Below are 21,652 nucleotides of genomic sequence, written 5' to 3' on the forward strand. Positions count from 1 at the left end.
CTAGGATTAAGGTAGGCCAATTAGCTATTCTTGCTTTTAAGCCTTGGTGAAATATCTCATGAAGAAACATGATTGTTTCACTGAAAAACAGGTATTTAAACAAACAAAGAGATAATTCAAATTTTATTTTCTGATTAACAACTCACAGAGAAACATATCTTCCTGGTTAATAGTACATTTTGCTTGGAAAAAACAGAAGACAGTTATTATGGAAGCAAAAGCTTCCTTTTATTGCATTATTTAAAATTTTTAGTGTAGTATTCGCTACAAAATACATCATATTTGGTGAAGAAAGCATATTCTGTTTAATATTTTTAACAAAAGCATCTCTTAAATACCATGTTCCAGTTTAATGCATAGGTTTTCCAAGAATCTCTCTGACAAGGCATTCAGTAGTTTAAGAGGATCAATAAGGTGCAGAAAACCTCAAGCCAGTGATAGTCACCTACATCCTCGCTTGCTGCTGTTTGAGATTTGAAGGTTACAATTTTTCTGTACCACAAACCTTGATATTGTACTTTTAACTCAGGAGGCCAACAGAAGTAGAGGACATCCCAGTTGTAAGAGAAACCATAAAGAGTACAGAGATCATGAATGAGCCATGAAAGGGAAATCTGTCTCATAACTAAAGGAAGATATTCTATTTCTTAGAAGTTTGGGGCAGACTTGGATGCAATCCCAATCCTGTATCAGTTTAGATGCCTGCTGGCTTATTTGAACATACACATTATGATAGTACTTGGATGTTTAATGCAAAGAACAATTCATTTTTTTTTTTTTGTAGGATATGACAAGTGAGAGGGAAGGAGGCTCCTTAGGCAGAACAACAGAAAACAGAAGATTTGATGTACTCATCCTCAGGGTCTTATCTGGATCATATGAGGCCACTAAGTCCAATTTTGCTTTTTCAAAAGAAAAGGAAACAGGAAAGGTGACAGACAATTATGAGAACTGCCCCAAGAGACGTGATTTGTCCTTTCCTTCCTGTAGCAGAGGAAGAAATAGAATGTAAGGAGGCAAAGAGGTCCAGCTGGTTTCAAACAGCATCACTGACGGCACCTTCCCTTTTATTGCTGGAAACATGGTCTACCTCAGTGACATTACTTACATCAAAGCAAAAAAACAAGCGCCAGACATTATTACTGTAAACTTGAAGCAGAATGGGAAGAAGTAGGTGGTGAAAACCTCCAAAAAGCAAACAAAACCCCCCGTACCTGTTGAGGAAAATGCTACTAACGTCATCATGACTGATAGGTGGCTTCTTTGAACTTGCAGCCATCCTTAAGGGACGCAGAAAACAGTTCACAAGAACATAAAGTTGATGCACATATTCAGATTCAGCCTCCACCATGTTAAAAACTATTTGATTCCTTTTTCTCATACTTTCTGCATGAGGAGAGCAAATATAATCCTGGACAATAGTCTTCCATTTTCTTCTACATAACCAGCCCCGCATAAAGCTCTGGACCTAAAAATGACCAAGCAAAAAGGAAGAATGAGAAAAAAAATTACATGACTTATTGTAAGCTCTTGATTGTAGAAATAACCCTCTAAATGAAATGCCTCTGTTAAAAAAATACAAACAAACAAACAAACAACAGCCTTTATTGATCTATAATTGCTCCTGATTTTTTCTTTTTAATTTCTGTTTATTTATGAAATTCCCACAATCACTTGGTCATATTTGTTGTCAGAAAAGACTGAAAAGCTGTCACATACACATCAAGGTGCCTTCTGCTGCAAGCTCAAATGTACCTTTATATAAACTCCTTCTGTCAGCACAATTGTGCTGCCCACTGTGCACGCCTTTCAACTCATTTTACTCCCCTTTCTCTTACACCCTCAAAAGTACTGTGCAGTACTTCCAGGTAAGACATTTCAGGACAAACTTGGTATCATGAGTGATCTAATTCTGAAATTTAAAATAGTTAAACTCAGTTTGCTTTGTGTTTTGAATACACATCACTTAGCACATGTATTTAAGTATCAATATACTGCTCAGTACCCCACACTTATGTCAACAATACTATTATTCAGAAAAGGCAAAAATCTACTGAAGTGTAATATCCACTGAAGTTACAAGTGGATTAGAAATTACAGAAAAGGTCTACATCTGGTAACAGGAAACTTCAGTATGTCTTTGCACTGATATTGATGTGAAGATCATTCATCTTGAAAGAGAAATGCAACACCTCACTGGTAGCAGTTTACTCAGAATAAACAGCTTAGAAAAAAAAAGGGCCTATTTGTCAAAACAATCAAGATGGAAAATGTAGTGAATTATATATATAATCAAAGCTCTTCTTCTGCTAAAAGAGACATCTCCAGCTTCTATTACTATGTTTACCTATATAGGACTACCAGCTCAGTGCTCACCCTGACTCAGACTGATTGAGTGACCCAGAAACAAAGGCCACATACCATAAACGATATTATGCAATTTAAGAGACTGAACACTGCGAGAGTAAAGGTGACACATACAGCATCACATCTTCAAGCATGAGTTCCATTCCTGTCATGTGTTAGGATTTGCAGGAGTCAGCGATGAGCACAGTTCTGGACACTGGTTATATCCAGCCTTAAGCAATGCTATGAAAAGCTGCACGTGTAAATGTCATATGGATTGCTAGAATTCTGTACCTTTTCCTAAAAACACTGTCACTATATCCTGGAATAATCACCATCAAACAGATCAGCTACAACCTAAAACAAGACTGCTCCCTGCATTTTCAGTATTTTTATTCCAGCTGAAGTGACAGAACATAAGTCATTCTTTCATATCTTTATGATAACTTTTGTAAGAAGGAAGTATAAAGACACTGTACACTTGTTTCCCACAAAACGTAGTCCATGACTTAATTTCAATCTTTAAAAGCAATTGAATGCATTGTGCAAGCTTAAGAAACAGAACATATAGCTTGCAATTAAAAATAAATACTTAAGTAACAAATTTGGCATGGGATAAATGTGGTACTGAAACATACAAAGCTGATGTAATTTAAAAGGTTTAAGAGGGGGCAGGGCAAAAGGAATCTCAAAATTTGAGTGCACTTAATGAAACAATAATTGATGAAAAAACTAGACAGACTAAATTACACGACTACAGCCTCCATTCCACCCTTTTCCTCTCAAGCACAGGAGACTGCGTGCTTACCTTTTTAATTTTTTTAATATCCGGATCCTCATCCTCCTGGTTGCCTTGATAAGGTCGCATTCTTTCTTTTGTTTTATTGAGGGCTATAATCTGACAAAAACAACCATTCATTAAATGCTTTCTCAAGTTAACGGAACTATTAGTTACAGAACTAGCAGAAAAAATATTTTCCCTTCTTCAAGCTTGTTAAAGCTGCACAGAATGACAGGCACATATTTGGCCACAAGGACTTGAACACGGTTCTCTGAAAACCAACAAGGCTCTTGATAACAGAGGGAGGAAGGACTACAAGAGAGGTGGTTCTCCTCTCAAAACCAAGCGAGCCTTTCAGACCTTAGCAGCTCAGGGTCACAACAAAATTGTCAACATTCAGTGAAACAGAGCAGTTTGGAATAGTCCACAATACCGTCACAACAAAAGACAAAGTACCAAGGGTCAAACTCCCCATGTGAAGACAGGTAGGAGATAATACAATCAATAGAACGTGCACTGCAAAGTAACATGTCATCCTGGAGTCTCTGACAAAGAAGTAATCCAATAAGTTTAACAGTTCCCAGTATAGCTAGGAAAAATATTTAGCCAAGGGTCCATAGGAGGACTGTTACATATAAAACTTCCTGAGTTGCATTATTTTCACAAATATTAAAGAAATATTTAACATTGCAATGCACACAGAAAAATGTTACAATTCAATAGCTGCTTGATGAATCTAGCACATACCTCAGATTTAAGTCTTTCAATTTCTGTGTCTTGATCTTCAAGCTGATGCCGAAGCTGATTGGCAGCAATCTTTTCAGTCTCTACAATCTGGACAAGGTGAATGTACTTCTGCATTAATACCTCCCTTTCAATCAAAATATCTGAATAACTGAAAGAGAAAGGATTTAAGTTAGTAAAAATAGCCAAATACTGTATTTCATACCCCCTTATGAGATGCGGACAGAATGAACAGCAAACCAATAAAAAGAAGCCTGCAAAACCATTTTTGTTTTGCTTGATATATAATGAACAGCTTGATCATAAATCATCCAAACCAACAGCACCCAATAGTCTCTGTAGACAGAGGTACTAGAAGTACTCAGCTTCCTAGTACTCAGTCACCAAAACCAAAATAATTGCACTGATCTTTTTATGAGCTTCTAAGTCTCAGGCTAAGCCCAAACAATCTACTAATTCTATTTATTTTCTTTATTTTAACGGTTGCTTTTTTCCCATCTTTTGGGAAGGCTTGTGGGGAGCATCTGGCACTTCATCAGAACTATTTTCCAGTCTCTCCACCTGCCAGATCTTTTTAATGGAAGAATTCTCATCATAACTGTTATTTTTGTTTGCTACCACCTACTTCATTGTTTAGGCCAGTTTCAAATTACTCAAATTACTCAAATAAATGCAGGAACTATGGTACCAGTTCTTTCTTTTAACTCTAAGGTGGTAAACTGTCATTGATTTGTATTTTCCTGAAAAGGGACAGTATCCCTAGTGCGGTTAGATGTCACAATCAGAGCACTGATTCCAGCATCATACTGGAAGTTGTGTTCACAACTTCAGGTAAAGGAGAAACCAATTTCTTGCTGTGCAACATCTTCATCAGACCGCTCTTTCATGTGAGCCTGTCTCTCTCATAGGTAATCTAAATGTGCAGAAAAAGCAGAGTCCTACAAAGTGCTTGTTTGCTGGACTTGATTCAGACACATACTGCCTCTTTACCTAGGTCTCAGGAAGATTGTTCCTCTGAAAGTTTATGTTACACGATAAAGACCAAACTGCACAAAATACAACAGAGCACAGTTCTAAGGCTCTGACAAGGGATCTCTTACTATTTTATGATCTATCATTGAAAATGCCGACTGTCATACCACCTTCCGCTGTCAAGTTAGCACAGGATTTGATGGCAGGAATTTTTGGATTGCACATCTTTACCTTCTAAACTTCATTCTACTTGTTACAGCACTCACAAAAAAATTCACATTTGCTATTAACATCATTTGTGTGAGGCTTTAAAAAATGTAACAATAAGTGTTCTCTTCAGTTAGCTTTTTTTTGTATATATTTACTGTCATTTCAATCAGTATCAGTGCAGTTATACACTGGAGGGGGTGAGCATTGAGTACAGCTATTATATTCAACACTTGAAAATAATTAGAATGAGCTCCCATAGCTATTATAAAGGAAAACGTTTTTCCTCTTTGAATAGATTATAAAAAAAGTGAATTTAATTCTATTGCATTTATTTTTATATTTTAACTACTGCAATAGTAAACAATAAATGGCAAGAAGTGCTTAGAACCTCTTCCAACAAGTAAAACAACACACATTAAAAAATCTGTCATGAAGCAATCCATGTACCTTATATGCAGAATAAACAGCAAGGCAGTATGAGATTTAGTTCTTTAAAACTGTTCAATAATAATCTTTTTTGTTTTTCAAGAGTCCTGTTTTTTCCAGAAACCATAGTATTTCATATCTTTGCATACTAAAAAAGCATTGGCACATGATAAAAAGTGTCTGAGTTGGAGACACATTTAGCACTTGTCCTTTTACAGTGATGAGAGACACTGGGAAGATACAAGCATATATAACATACATAAGAAAATGCATTCCCTAGTGCCTGCGGCATGACCTTGATTTACACTTAAGAGCAGTCTTTTCTACCTGAAAGAGACCCAGATAGACCCAGAAAGACTCTTCTACTTATCCTTTCCAAAGTTTTCTTAAACTTCTGATATGAAATGTTTCTAATAAAGAATTTGACAGATTTGACTTTGTTTTTATTCAAGGCTGAGGAAAACAGTAGGACATAGAATCACAAAGGGTGAACATCAGCTGCAGTCAGAGCAGACATGAAATTCAGAATACTATTTTATATACAGTGTTTTTCATTCACTTTTTAAAAATTTTATTCTCTTCCTTTAGGGGAAGAAACTTAACCTATATTTTTCAGCTTCTTTACATGCATTAAGTCAGATTTCCACCGTCTTGCTTTACTAAGGAATGAGAACTTTGCTACAGAAGATTGAAAAATTTTTGTTCTTTAGAGATGTACTTAAGAGTATTTTGCCTATTTAGAGGCTTTGGCTGTCTACAATCTCCGTCTCAGCCTGGAAACCAAATAACATTTCCACAAATAGCAGTATGAAGAGGAGTTAATTAGAAAAGCCTATGTACACCCACAGTAACTTAGAATAGGCTATCCATTTTCCTTCTCAAAACTGCTACTTGATCAAAGAACCGAAAATCATAGAATTTTGGAATAAACTTCATGTATTTCCAACACCCTTTCCACCCAGCTCTCTGTATGTATGAGTTTGACACAGCCGCCCACAGCATCCTTCTCTCTAAATTGAAGAGATATAGATTTGATGGGTGGACTGTTAGGCGGATGAGGAACTGGCCGGATGGTCACACCCAGCGAGCAGTGATCAATGGCACAATATCTGGATGGACATCAGTGGCAAGTGAGTGGTGTCCCTCAGGGGTCTGTACTGCAACCAGTACTGTTCAATATCTTAATCAATAACACAGACAGTGAGATCGAGTCCACACTCAGTAAGTTTGCAGATCACACCAAGCTGAGCGGTGCAGTTGACACGCCTGAGGGATGCGATGCCATCCAGAAAGACCTGGACAAGCTCAAGAAGTAGGTCCATGTGAACCTCATGAGTTTCCACAAGGGCAAGTGCAAGGTCCTGCACCTGGGTCAAGGCAGCCCTTGGTATCAATCCAGGCTGGGGATGAAGGGATTGAGAGCAGCCCTGCCCAGAAGGACCTGGGGATACGGGAGGGTGACAGATTGGACATGAGCCGGCAATGTGCACCTGCAGCCCAGAAGGTCAATCGTATCTTGGTCTGCACCAAAAGCAGCATGTCCAGCAGGTGGAGGGAGGTGATTCTGCCCCTCTGCTCCGCTCTGGTGAGACCCCACCTGGAGTCCTGTGTCCAGCTCTGGAGGCCTCAGTACAGGACACACATGGACCTGTTGGAGAGGGGCCAGAGGAGTCACCAAGATGATCAGAGGCTGAAACAGCTTTTCTGGGAGGACAGGCTGAGAAAGTTGGGGTTGTTCAGCCTGGAGAAGGCTCCAGGGAGACCTTATTGCAGCCTTTCGGTACTTAAAAGAGGCCGGTAAGAAGATGCAGAGAGTTCTTAGAAGTGTGTGTTGTGACAGGACAAGGGATGATGATTTTAAACTAGATGAGTGCAGATACAGGTTAGACATGAAGAAGAAATTTTTAAAATGAGGTTGGTAAAGTACTGGAACAGGTTGCCCAGAGAGGTGGTAGACGCCCCACCCCTGGAGACACCCCAGACCAGGCTGGACAGAGCTCTGAGCAACCTGATCTGCAGGAGAGTTGGACTAGATGAGATCTGAAGGCCCCTTCCAACCCAAACTGTTCTATGATTCTATGATAATACCAGGCAGAGGAACCGCAATAACCCAATCAGACAAACAAGGCTCCTACCCCACCCCAGGTCCTCTCAGGGCTACGACAGGAACCCCACCAGCCTCATCAGCCAGCAGGTGAAACCCATCAAGATGAGTCAGTGGAAAGGGTCTCCAGACCACCTTTCAGGCTGAGAAGGGTTGCCAGCTATAAGGGTGTGAGGCTTACTATGTGATACAGGGAAGAGCATTTTGGGATTGTACAAGGGTTTTTATGTGATGTTTAAGGAAGGAAGAAAATGCAGGGAACAGGAGGTATCAAGGAGGTTTGAGGATGAGCAAGCTTGGGAAAACACAGAGACAAGGGAATAAAGGGCAAAAAAGGATCACATGTAACCAGTGCACTTGTCTGGCCATGTTCTGCATCTGATCAGCACAGTCCATTCTGTCTCCTCATTAAACTCAATTTCTTATTACTCTTCCTGGGTAAGGGGACTCCATGTATACATCTGTGGAGCTCTAAATGCCAGCTGCTGGAGCTGGGACCTAGGGGCTATTGGGACCCTGTGTGTCTGCAGTACTGGTAACTCACTGGAGAGGAGGGAGTGTCCATATTGACTGGGCATGGATGTCAGTGTGTGATCACCAGCCACCGTCAAGCCTGGCTTGCTGGTGAGTAGGGAAGCCAGGTGTTGAAGATGCAGTAAGCCTAGGACTGGATCATCAGAGACTCCATGATTTGGCTACCGGAGGGCATGCAATATCCAAACCAGCTACAGGGAAGACCATGAGGTTGTATGGTTGACTGAGAAACTCACGTGTGTGTGTGCCTGTGACAACGGTAGACAAGAACATCCAAAGCTAGTTACCAGTTTGACTGTGCAAGGCAGCTATGGGAGAGATCCATAGTGTTTGGGTCTATATATGTGTTCATATCCTCAGGGTTTGGGGACTTCTGCACCAATTTATGAGGGATTCACAGCGCATGTGTGGGTATCCGAGGTACCTGGAAGTCTACTGGGTCCAGAGCCAGTTACTGGGGTAATGAAAGTATCTTAGACCAATTACTGGGGGATCCACAGTGTGCTGGGGGGAGATGCAAGCTTGTCTGTGAGTGAGGAAGACTGAGTACCAGCAACTGGATTCGGTCTGAGGGCACTGGGGGCCTGTATTTCCAGGTGCCAGCAACTGAGGAGATGGAGGATCCATGACCAGCTCCTGGACAGACTGCATGGCTTGGCTATTTACTGGAGGCACCCATACTGCATATATGTATTGTATATATTTTTCCACTAACATACCTCCATCCTGATCCATAAGAGAGGGGAACAGGATGAGACTGCTGGTGTTGTCTCTGCCTGTGTGAGTGCTGAATGTTCATGTCATTGCCAATCTGTATAGCCAGCTATGTTTGCATGTACATATGTGTGTTCATTTGAGTTGGAAATATATGCCCAAGCTTACTTCTAGTTCAATGTGGGTATAAAGAGCAGCAGCAGCCTCACCTCTATCAAGCTATCTGTTTCCACAACCTCTACCACCTTGTTCTGTGGATCTAGCCAGACATTATTTGGAAGACAGATATGAGATTGCTTTGCCCATGTTTCGAGCTTTACTCAAATTCTCTCTGCCTCATTCCTAGACAACTGGAAACTAAAAAATTGTGGTTATTTTAGCACCAAGCCTCAGCAAATACAGTTTTTCCAACAGCAAGGCATTAGTAGCAAGGCATTTGCTTTGAGCTTCCAGGCAGCTCTGAGCTACCACACTGAGCTTACAACTGGCTCCAAAACACTATGTGAAATACATCCTGCATTAGCAAGCGAAGTGTGCCAACGAATCTGAGAGAAAGCTTTTTTTTTCTTTTTAAATTGCCGATTGGAGGGCAGTAGTTTCCCATATGCTTTAAAAAGCGACCTTGCTGGAAGAAGGACTCTCACGTTCCCCCTGCATAGCACTCCTGCTCTCCCACATCCCACCCACGCTCTTCCACGCCCCTTGTGCAGTGAACACACGCCTGTTGCGTGGATGCGCGGCGAACAGACCTGGAGGAATGAAGGATGGATTAAAACTAAGCTGGGAAAAAGTAAACAAAATATAATTCCTCTTGGTGCAAATCAGTTTCCCAATCAAGTTCACACTTGCGCCTGCATGAGAGAAGGGTTAGTAAAGGTGTGGGAATGGAAGGCTGACTTACGAGAATGACAGCTGCTTCCTTCACAGCAATGTGGGGTTATGCAGGACTAAAACATACACAAAACTACAGCCTGAAGCACTTAATTTAAGACTTACTAATATGCTGAAGCAGAAAAGGCCAAGAAATTTGATGAGAACTGCGACATATAAAAAAAGTGTAAAAATTTTTCAGTTAAATGCAAAAAAAAAATAATACAACTGTAGAAGAATTTGTAAGAGAGGGTGAAAAGCCCACCATAGTGTATTGAGGGGGAAACAGTTTTAATAAGAAGAGACCAAAGTCTGGAACAAAGCCTAAGACAGGACTTCCACATGCCGTGACTGCTGGAGGACTTCAGATTTGCCAAGAATAAATCTTCCAGCCCAGAAATGTAACTCAGGAGATGCAAAACTTGCTCTGCCAAGCTGGATTACTGAGAACTCAGAACACTGAGAATTCAAGTAAAAGAGGAAGAGATGAAAATTAGGTATGCTTGTGGAGCTTGTAACCGAGTCCCTCTAATATACGCTGAATTTCATCTCCCATTGCAAGGTCACAAGCAAGACAACCTCCTTCTCATGAGGAGAGGGCACTATGCACAGGAACATAAGAAATGAGGCATCTCACCACAGTGTGCAAGAGCCTGTCAGCTCTCGGAGAGCATGTGTGGTACCCCCCAAATGATGAGTAGTAGCATCCCACACACAGTGAGATCTTCAAAGAAAAAAATGGACAATGACACAGCAGAAAGTCATTTAATTATGAATTCGTATCCAAATAAAATACCAAATTATCCAGAGTGGGACCTGGGGTGAAGTGAGATTGTAAGTGTTACTTTTTCAATAGTCTGTTAATAACTTGCAAAATAAATACAACATAGAAGAGATTTTGAAGGCTGCAAAGACGAATTTGGCAAAAAGTCATGAAAAGCAACCTAAAATTAGATTTTTGTGTGCATCAATCTAAGAAAAGGACAAGAAAGGAAAAAGGAAATTAAAAGAAAAATACCCTCAACTTTTTCTCAGCTAAAACATGGATTACCATAGCTACTCGTGAGGATGAGGCCCTCCACAAAGCAATTAAATATTTCCATTTCACAAATGCCAACATACTGACATAGAACAAGATGTTCCCAGGCCTATTTTAAGTTTTACGGTAGGGAGAATGTACTCAATACCTCTTAGAATTTTTACCTAAGACACAAAAAGTATCTTCTTAGGGCTACACAAAATTTTTCACAATTTAAAACAAAAACTTGAGCGAAGGGTCAGAAATGTTTTAGGCTAGTATCAAATGAACAGTGGCACTGAAGAAGTTGCAAAAGCTTGGCTAATTTGTCAAAATTACAAAGTCAAAGAAAAAAGTCTAACTCATGATGCAGGCAAAATTTAATCCCTGAAGCAAATCTGTTTTATTTTGTTTAATTAAATTGGCAAGAAAAAAACTTATGCAAGAGTCTAAACCCACTATTTTCATGTCCTTGTTATATATATATCTTTGGTAAAAGACCCAATGTTTAAGAAACTAATTGTGCAACTTGACGTTGTTTTGCTAGACATGATATAAAGCACATAAAAGCAGTTTCCACTGAAGTAGAAAAGCATCAGAACAAGGTAACCACAGTAGGATAAAACATTGTATGTTTCAAAACTGAATTTCAACATTTGTTTTTCACTTTTGATATTTTGTTCAAGAAAAGAATATTGGCACAAGAAAATCCATGTCCAGGTACCTGGAAAACTTCCCCAAGAAATTTAGAGATTTGTGCTGAAAAGCAGATTAAGAAAACCCCTCAAATGACCTAGGATCTTGAGAATATCCCTCACAGTGATGTTCACAGTTTGATATCATTAGGACTTCCACTTCAGATAGGCATAAATAAAGGGGAGAAAGTCAAATAGCAAAAAGGATGGAGATACAAAGACTGATCTTGCTTACAGCAGAGAGCCGGTTGTCTTCTGAAGGCTGCAGTGATAACTCTCCAGTGGAGTCAAAAACAACTCAATCACCCCCACCTTGAAACTCACAACTAACTTCTTCTTAGCAAGTTTTAGTTGTCAATATTTTCAACTATGTGGTGTTTAAGTTTCTGTTACATTCTGCCTTGAAAATTATTGTGTGCTACATTTATGGATTGAACTACTTGGAGAGAAATTTTAACTCAGTGTTATAAAGCTCTTCTTACTTACATTCCTTTCATACCAGGCAATGGACAAGAAGATTATCCTTGCCACAAGGCACAAAGTCAAGCTCCTTTCTTGACCTGCTTTGAGTCCTACTCCTCAAAAGAAACTGACTCAGATCCAGAAACAAGGTGATACAGGACTATCTGCAGGTGGTCACACTCTCCCAGGACGGACTGAGAGTCCAGAGCCTCACAGCTTCTCAAATCCTGAAATAATGCCATCTCTGGGAGGGCTACCATGCAAAATGTGGTTCACCTAACACCACAGCCCAGTCGGTGCTTTCCGAGACCCCGTTCAGTTAGGTGCCAACCCTAAGAAGAGGATGCAGATCCAAAGACGGGATACCCAGGTGACAGAAGACCCAGAGCTGCAAGTCCTCATTTCACAAGTTCTAAATTAAAATCTACTAGCAGGCAGTGTTCATTTTTAGTTATAAAGCAAAATCACTTCTGTTTACATGGCTCATGTCCTAAGCAACTCAGACAACTGCCTGGTTCCTTGTGTGTTACCATGGCACTGGAGATTAGATGAGGTGAATGTCTATGAGAGGCGGCTGGAGAAAGTGCATTTCAGCAAAGACATTTGCCTCAGCAAGCCTTTTCCCAAGCCTTCCATCAGATGATTTTCATTTAGGTTATACTGCAAACGTTGCCCATTCTCCACACAGATCTTTTCTCAGGGAAAGATTACTGCATAGCTGGAAGTCCTACCATGTCCCTTTTCGCAGGACTGATTGTTGTTCAGGACTTCCATTTTGGAGATGAAATTTTATTTCTTGCACTTTATCATGCTAATGGTTTGATCTCCTCTTTCTTATGTTTTTTTTTCTGCATAAGAGCTTTTTATTCATTTGGCAGATCACTTATTTCTTCATTCATATAACACACCTTGCTTCTAACAGAGGACTAATGCTAAGAGTTGCTTCCAATAAAAGAATATTCCTCTTGAACTAATGTCAGTTAGAACACAGTCACTCATGAATGATAAAATAGAGGGATATAAGCATGAATAATAAAATACAGTGTTATAAGCATGAATAATACAGGCATTTTTCTGATAACATACCCCTGAATTGCAAGTCATACGTATTTAATGCACTGGAACCTTTATTTCTGTTTGGCGAGTTAATTTAGATTTTCAAATTATTATCAAATTATTTACAATAAAATGGATCTGAGGATTAAAAATTAAGTTTCATACCTAGCTTGGTGAATAGCTTCTACCCATTCATCTCCATCAACTTCATCCTCGCAACGGAGCTCCAGTGGCTTCTGCCCTTCATGGCCGAAAAGAACAGTAAAGTAATGCTGCAAATTAGAACAAGAGAAAAAAAAGCTCATGAATTCTTTTAAATAAAATAGATATATAAAATAAAATTTTTAAAAATCTGATTTTTTAAACGATGTGAACGATGTGAAGCTATTAGTCATGAAATATAGATTGAAGTTGAAACTGTATCCTTAACATATTCCCCTGCATATCAAGGTAATAGCTTTCATGATACTTGACTGCAAGTTATTGTTCTTAAGCTCCCACATACAAGACAACACAATGTAATTCCCTAAGCAGCTTCTACATTCAAATACAACAGCGTAGCAGGGTGTCTGCAGTTCTTTTCCTCTTGCATTTTCTCACCGAAGACTTTTCTTAGATGGTCTCATGGGACACCAAATCTGGTACTGCCACCACTTCCTCCAAAGAATGCAGAAATACAAGTGTCATATTCTTTGACACTTTACTTATGTGAAGGACTTCGCCCATAGCGTATTCCATAGAACACAGAATTTCAGGAAAGTTTTTGCTGCTTTCAGAATGCAGAAATAATACAAATACCTAGTGTGGAGCGGTGAACCTCTAGTCATCTACCTTAAAGCTACCTTAAAGCCCATTTCACAAGGTTGCAAGGTTGGTCATTTAAAATCTTATCTTGCATAGCTTGCATATTAACACACTAGCAAACAGAAATCTTCTAATTTAGATGAAAATAGGTAAGAAAGTATTCTACCTAAACGCCAGCTGTTCCACAGGCAGAGGGACCAGTGAGGGACCTGCCCATATATAAACCATCTGGTTATTACGTCAGATGTGATTCAGAAGCTCTTATAGCTAAATAGCTCTGTACCAGATCACTCGGTTCTCCTAATTACCTGGAAATTCTCACTCCCTCTTCCACATTCACCCTGGTTAACAGGGAACCAAATATAACCACACATGGCAGCAATTACTTTCTGGGATCTAACTGCAAACTCCAAACTCGCTCCAGTCAGCGAGGTACATAATTGGCACTCTCCCACTCCATTAGCCATTGTGTACAGCAGTAAGAAACCTGAGGTGATGTCAACAAACATTCTGCTTTCCTCGTCAAGCCCACAGCTCAGCTGAAAAAGCCCCTCTGAGCCAAACACCATGCTGGAGACCAAGCAAACATGAAACACCTCGGAATTAAAAGCCATTTCCAAGGCAGGAGGAGCACAAGCACAAACAGAAACAGAAGGGATGGAGTTTTACCTACGGAGAGCTGGCTGCAGACATTGTCAACACTGATAATGAATTTTGCCCGTATAAAGAGAGACGGTTTCAGCCACTTATTGGCCCCTTCTGAAACATGTGGCAGCCTGCTGTGCTTGCAGAGCACACGAGCCGTCTGTGCATTGCACACAGAGCAGTTCGATACACCCCAGATGCACGCGGATCGCGCTGCTGCCGCTGCCTGTGCACTGGTATTTGCACCGAGGTCTGTGCCTGGGGACCCCACATTTACAAAACCCAGCTGCCTCTGTGCACCTGGGTTCACTTGAGCACTTGATTTCTTTGCTGGTAACATGAGTACCTATGATGGCATCCCATAAAGACAAAACTATTCATCTGAGCATAATATTCATTTACTAAAAATTGTTACTTGTATATACAAAACACTTTTCTTACAGAAGACCACAAGTACTGCAGGGTTAGCAACAGACCATTAAAATAGAAACAAGGCAAAGCAAGGAGCTGTATTCACATTTAACAGCCTATACAAAGAAAGTTCATGCTTAGTCGCACTAACTTTCAGAAACAAAACAACTCCAGCGGCCAGATGAGGATCAATAAAACATTGAAAGAACAATCCTATAAAATTATGTTTTTTCCATGCACTTAAACCTGACTGCCATGAATTAAACAGGTTCGTAGGATTCTCCGTAACAGTAATAGATAAGAACAGTGCAGATGAAAACAACCTACACGACAGGAAAAAGTGAAGCAAGATTACATACAAATGTGCTCTGTTTATAAACCAGAGTAGTGTGTTTTTAAAAGTATATTTAAAGAGAAATCATACCATTTGGAGCTGCATTTTATGTAACAAGTTATTTGTGTTTCATAAAGCTGCTGACATGTAAAATCGGAATAGAGACAGCAGTGTAGACAAGCAATGGATTTAATCCCATTGTGCAGAGATTAAAGTTAAAGAGAGACACAATATTACAGCCCTCTCTACTTTTTATTTTAAAGTAAGATAACTCAGACTCTTTTGAGTTAAGACTTGCTGTGATCTCGTGTCACAGAATTTAGATTCAGAGGTGCACAGTTACTATGGTGACAGGCATGCTGTAAACATTTAGTTAGACCAAGGAAATGCACAAATTCAGACTTAGAGGGCTACTACAGTAGGACTGGACCCAATGGAAACAGAAGCTAAATTATTAAAAGCTTTTCTTTTCAGAAGCTACTTTAAAAATCACCTACCTTCTCCACCCCAAACATACATATTGCACTCCAGCATCAGCACCAACTATCACATCATTTACCCAGAAGTAGTTAAGTATAGAATAAGCAAAGTGCAAGCAAAATATCATAACATGCCTCTAAAAATAACCTCTAAGTAATCCTCAAACTCCCTTTTTAAAATAAATGTTGTTTATTTACAAAACTGATTTACTACAGATAATAAGGTGGCATCTGTGATGCATTATTAGATTTTCAAGTTGATTATGCTTGTGAGTGGGTCTATACACATACATATCTGGTTTTATATATATACAGACAGACACATAATTTTAATGTGGTCGTTCAACCTGCTAAACAGCTTGGCTTCCACATGACTGCAATTTCTACAGAACGGGTAAAAACCACCTTCCTGCATACACACTATTAGTTTCATGAAGTCATGACAGTAAATATTTAAGAACTGCAGGACACATTTACATCAACTACATCACTTGCATCAGAGTTTCTTCCCACAGTGAAAATGAAAGGCTGTGCAATGAGCTGATGGACACCTCTGGCTCAGGGGTAAGACTGGAACAAGATTAAAACAACGAATGAAAGAAGCCCTGTACCAGAGTACACTGGATATTCTGCTGGGCTCCCCACTGACAGCAGTTCACACCATAGCTTTGTCTTTATAAAATTTTGCAGATAGTGGCTGGATTCAAGATAAAGCTGCAAAAGCTCTGAAATTGCCATGCCTTCCAAGGGGAAAAAACAAGCACTGTTCTGGTAATAAAACAAAACAAAATAACCCCCCAATTGTAATAATTCTATAAAAAATCTCCTCTTTTATGGTATAGTGCGGTAGAGTTTCCATCAATGCACACACCCTTAAGACTAAATGTCCTGGCAGCAGAATGCTGTTCATGAAGTGAGAGTCACCGCGCTCTCCAAGCTGTGGGGATGGTCCCACGGCTTGTTCTTGTCCCTCCACCTCACATGGAAACCTCAGAGGACATCTCCCATCCTCTCTCTTATCTTCTCTCCCCTGACAACTTATCACTACATATGTTTCATTGGTTATTCCTTTTCATCCCCAAGTAGTAGCAGCCCAATGTGTCTTTTCCATTTTTAAGTTAGTGGTGATACTTCTGGCAATTCAGAGTTACTGAAACACTGAAGGACCGAGGAGAGTGAGTACTTACCAGGGTGGTGCTCCTGTATGTCACAGGCAGAAAAGATGCCACCCTAGATAGTAACGCTGCTTGACAATTCCTACTGCAAGCTCCTGCCTTCAGCTCCAGGTAAACGTGGCCAGCTTTAAAGGTCTGGATGGAAAAACTCATACTGGAAAAATGATGCATGTGTCAACAGTGGTTTTGTAGCTTTCTCTTCCCTCAGTATGGTATACAGCCTTTACACTATATTTCGAAGGACTTCACGGTGACTATGAGATTTTTTTGTATTGTGGGCTTGTAAATTACTGTAGTGTGGTAAAAGGGACTTGTCTATGAACAGCTCTTCCCTAAACTTTTCTTACTAAACATAAATTTAATTCCTTCCTACTATACTATAAAAACACCATTTTTAAAGATTAAATGGGGCGTGACCTCGTTAGATGCCATTTCCTGATCTTTCAGTCACTCATTGCACAGTCTTGGGCTAATCATTCAAGCCAGAATGTCAAAAATCAATTAAAAAGAAAATTCCAGCCATCTATATTGGTAAGAATGGAGACTGAATGCAAAACAACCATGAAATGCTCGTCTGGGTATCAAAATTGCTAACAAAAAAGACGAGTCTTAATAAATGTCTGTCTTCGATATGAGTCATGAGGAAGCTTAATCATTTGCTCTATCTATAAGGCTTATATTCGCTATCAGATGTTTACAAGGGCATGTTAAAAACCTTTGAGGCTAAAAAAGGTGGGTGAGGTATTTAATTAAAACTTAAGACAACACACTAAAAATATTTCTCATTCTTGACTTCAAAAGACATTTCATTTCAGAATCTGGAAACCCGTATGCAATCTTAAGTGCTAGTAAATTATTGGACGGAAGAGAACAATGACTGCAGCAATTCAAGAGTTCTCAATAATCCTTGAAAGAAAAGCAGCAAACTGTAGTCTAAATCAAAGCAGCTTGTACTATTCAAGGACATGAAGTTTTCAGAGGTGTGCTACTGGCAGTATTTTGCCCAGCTCCTCAGTACAAAACTTTATGTGTATTCTGTATGTCTTCCACCCTGTGGTAAGAGGAAAAGAATGGAATATGTTTGGGAGAAGACAGCATCCCTAACATGGAACAAGTGCAAAAGGATGTGCGTATAGAGATGAGGGAAATGTTTTGGGGAGAAGACAACAATCCTTCCCCATCACTGATCAACAGCATGTTAGTGGGAAGAAGAGTATTGTGTCTTGATTCAAGTGAAGGTAAATGCCAGTGTTGGGTTTTGTCCCATTTGAAGACTTGCTGTGCCACTGGCACAGCCAGGAAATTCTTACCCCATTGTTGTTAAATTAGCATGAAAATGGAATAATGACAGGAGGGTGAAAACCGTGACAATTTTTTAAAAGGTTTCCAGGGAGATCTACGAAGTAAATGCACTTCATGTTTGTATCACACCAATTAGGAGAAGCTATAATGAGAACAAGATTAGTGGACATCAGAATTAATATGATGTACTTGGAAAGAGTCAGTATGTCTTTTGTAAAAGCATGACATCTCCTCTAAATCTCGTGGAGTTCTCTGAAGGGGTCAACAAGCATTTGTACTACGATGACATGGCTTTCAAAATGCTTTTGACAGATTTTTAGGGAAATGCTTAAGCATCTAGGACTTAAAACGTCCATTCATGGATAAAAAGAAGAAAAAAAAGCTGATCAAATGCTAAGAAACAGAGCTGGAATGTTGGATCATCTGTCAGTTCTTACAATAAATGGAGGTCATCAGAGGGCTTCCTCAGGGAACTGCATTGAGGACTGGGACCATCGTTACAAAGGATAACAAACTTTGTTAATTATTCAAGACAGTAATGATGAGAACCTATTATGAAGAACTGCAGACTCAACGTGCCTGAGTTACTGGACAGCAAAATGGCAGATGGAATTCATTGAAAGCAAATGTAAAGTGACACGCAGGAAAAACACTGCAGGCTTCACAGGTGAAAAGATGGGCTCTGTGCTTGGCACTACCACTCAGAAGTAATATTGTGATATAAGTTCTGCAGAAACACCCTCCCAATGCTCAGCAGCTGCCAAAAAAGCAAACCATAGTAGACAAGTCTGTTACACTACGAAATATCTTGAATACTGTTAGTAGCTTTGGACCTTCCATCACAGAAAGTGCAACATAAAACAGGAAAGGTTCAGAAGAAGATAAAAGTGGTATGGAAAGGTTTGCATATGTCCACATCAGATAGCCCTGTAAGTAGAAACATAAGCTGAGACTCTTCAGTACAAAGAAAGGAACAACTTTGCGGATACAACACGGACCTACAAAATCACCGAGACATGGAATGGAGAGATAGGGATCTATTGCTCTGTTTTATTTCCAATTAAAAAAAATAATTTTAAAAAATCAAACAAATACAAACACCCCCCCCAAAAAAAACCCAAACCAAACCAACCAAAAAACCCCACAAACCAAACCAAACCAAACCAAACCAAACCAAACCAAACCAAACCAACCCAACCCAACCCAACCCAACCCAACAAAAAACAAACAAACAAACAAAAACAAAAAAAAACAACCAACCAACCAACCAATTAAGTGAATGTCATAGAAAAGCTTCAAAACAAACAGAATAAGTGGCTCTTCATGGAACTGGTAGTAAGCTGGTGGAGCTCCTTGACAAAGGAAGTGATAAATGTAGAAGTGTTCATGGATTGTAGGGAGACTAGAGAGTACACTGTACAGAAATTGTGGGCTACTGAACACACAGAATTCACATATTCAGAATTCAAACAGCCTCATAGCTTAAAATGCCTGGAAGCTTAAAGTGGTCTCAGAGGAGAAGGAAAGGAAAAGTAAAATATATGTCTAAGCTGATGCCTTCCTTGGCGTGTCCTCATGGCCACAGTGTGAGACAGGGTATTAGGCTAGCTGGATCTTTGGTCCACTCAAATAAAGCTTTTCTCATAGTCTCACGGGAACTAATTAAAGCTTCACTTGATGGTATGTGCGTCTTTTAAATCCTTTAAATTGCTTCACACTGTATTATAAACAAAATACACTGGCATTTTCATTAAGTGCTGGCTTTTAGGAATTGTCTGGTATTTTCTTGCATATATTGGGTTTGATTTTGATTCTTTTTGAAAAAAAGGTGGTTTGCAAAACTGGTAGAGAGCCACTGCAGTATTTCAGCTTCTGTGTTTCTTCATGGTGTCACCCAGGGATCAAGAGGTTTTTTTATCATCTTAATGTTATTTCATCACCCCTGGTAGATAGAAATCTGGTATTGAACAAGACTACAGAGAAGAAACTTCTAGAGGTAAATGAGAAAAGGGCTTTTATCTGTCAAGCCACTGCCTCAAGAACGTATTAGAAGGCATTGTTTTGTATCTCCATCTCCCACACTGAGGAGATTCAAAGACGGGCTGCGGTATCTGTTCTGGGTTTTGGTTAAACACAGACACACTCACATATATATATATACACACCTTGAAATTTATGGTAGACACAACGTATCGTTGCCTCTTTTACCAATATTGGATTAATCAAGATTCAACCTGCCGCATAAAATCTATTCTAGCATCTGACAGTGAATCACCTTACTGAGCTGTTCTGCAAATATTGTCTGGGCCAAAAGCAACAGCATTCTGAGATCATTATATTTAAATATGCAATCAGCAGTTTTATAAAATTACTGTATTGATTAAAAAATACCATATCCAACTTGCATTTAAAACAGAGATCAAGGAATACACAAAGGTCACTGCAGACCTTAATTCTCCTGCAACTCTGTTGACTTGCATTAAAATTCTGCCAAATTACCACAGTTATAGCATTTGTTTTCATGGATGAGACAATCAGGCTAATACGGCCCCATCTGCTATTTTTTCAATGCAGACCATTTGTACTTCATCAGTAGTTCAACAGGGAAAAACTCTGCCACACAAATTGAAGTTTCACAAAGTAAAGTCTGCAGAAGCTGATGTAGCTAAATTATTCACTAATAATAAACGGAACAAGGGTACGATCATCTCAAAATGCATTTGACACTGTCCAGTGGGAATTTCCTGCCAGAAACCACAAGCTGCTCTCCTAGAAGGCTGTGCATTACCTAACTGCAGGACATCTTCCCTTTTCCTGCAACACTCATTACTGCTGCTGTCTCCAGTGCCTTACAGTGAACAGAAATCAGGCCTATAATGAAGGTACATGACTGGAATCCAGGACAATCAGGTTAAGCTTCTCATTTTTTTTGTCAACTCTGGATATGAGACAGGATTCCTAAAGGCTCTTTGGCCACCAGCCTGGGACTTGCACTGTACCACCATGCCTGAGTCTAGCAGAGCAATGTACAAAACCCCTCACCTAATGTTTTTAGGGACCTGGAAGGCTGCACCCCAGTGCCAGTGTATTCACTGATAAACATCCACAGCGTTCCCAGAACTGCTGCCTTCCAGCCTATCCTCCGTCTCTCCTCCCACATGTAAGGTCTTCTGGGACCCACACTGGCACATCTCTACATCTAACTTCTTGAGCTGACTGTTGCATTAGCTGTGCCCTGAAGATACTTTCTATAGACTTAATTTCTATAAAGTGAAAACTCTTTTCTATGAACCACAGCCAAATAAAACCTGCCTAAACCAAGAGGCAGGCAGAATTTCTCCCAACATTCAATGGTATAGGTATCCCTCTGCTCATTGCTGTATGCCTTCAGTCCCATTCCTAGAATTCTCATCTTCCCAAGCACTGGAAAAAAGACTCAAGTCTGCAGATCTTGCTATCAATAAACCATCTAGATTTTAGCAACTGCAAAAACACATGTTGCCTCAGATCCTTTCCAGTCTTCAGTTTCTTTATAATATAGTCCTTATGCTTGCAAAGGTAAACTCCTGT

The 21,652-nt window shown here is 39.7% G+C and overlaps 1 protein-coding gene across 2 annotated transcripts in view; it reads right to left on the bottom strand.

Moving 5' to 3' along the window:
- The window catches only part of RASGRF2 (Ras protein specific guanine nucleotide releasing factor 2), a 127,049-nt gene that overhangs the window by 73,697 nt on the left and 31,700 nt on the right, over positions 1–21,652 (bottom strand). For both annotated transcript variants that reach the window (XM_065860561.2, XM_065860560.2), the window contains exons 2-6: positions 13,098–13,204; positions 3,875–4,022; positions 3,155–3,244; positions 1,215–1,468; positions 1–80 (exon numbers count right to left, since the gene is read on the bottom strand). In XM_065860561.2, coding sequence (XP_065716633.1) covers positions 1–80; positions 1,215–1,468; positions 3,155–3,244; positions 3,875–4,022; positions 13,098–13,204 — 679 coding nt within the window. The remainder of the gene's footprint in view (positions 81–1,214; positions 1,469–3,154; positions 3,245–3,874; positions 4,023–13,097; positions 13,205–21,652) is intronic.

The sequence above is a fragment of the Patagioenas fasciata genome, chromosome Z, assembly GCF_037038585.1.
Source record: "Patagioenas fasciata isolate bPatFas1 chromosome Z, bPatFas1.hap1, whole genome shotgun sequence".
Taxonomy (NCBI): Eukaryota; Metazoa; Chordata; class Aves; order Columbiformes; family Columbidae; genus Patagioenas; species Patagioenas fasciata.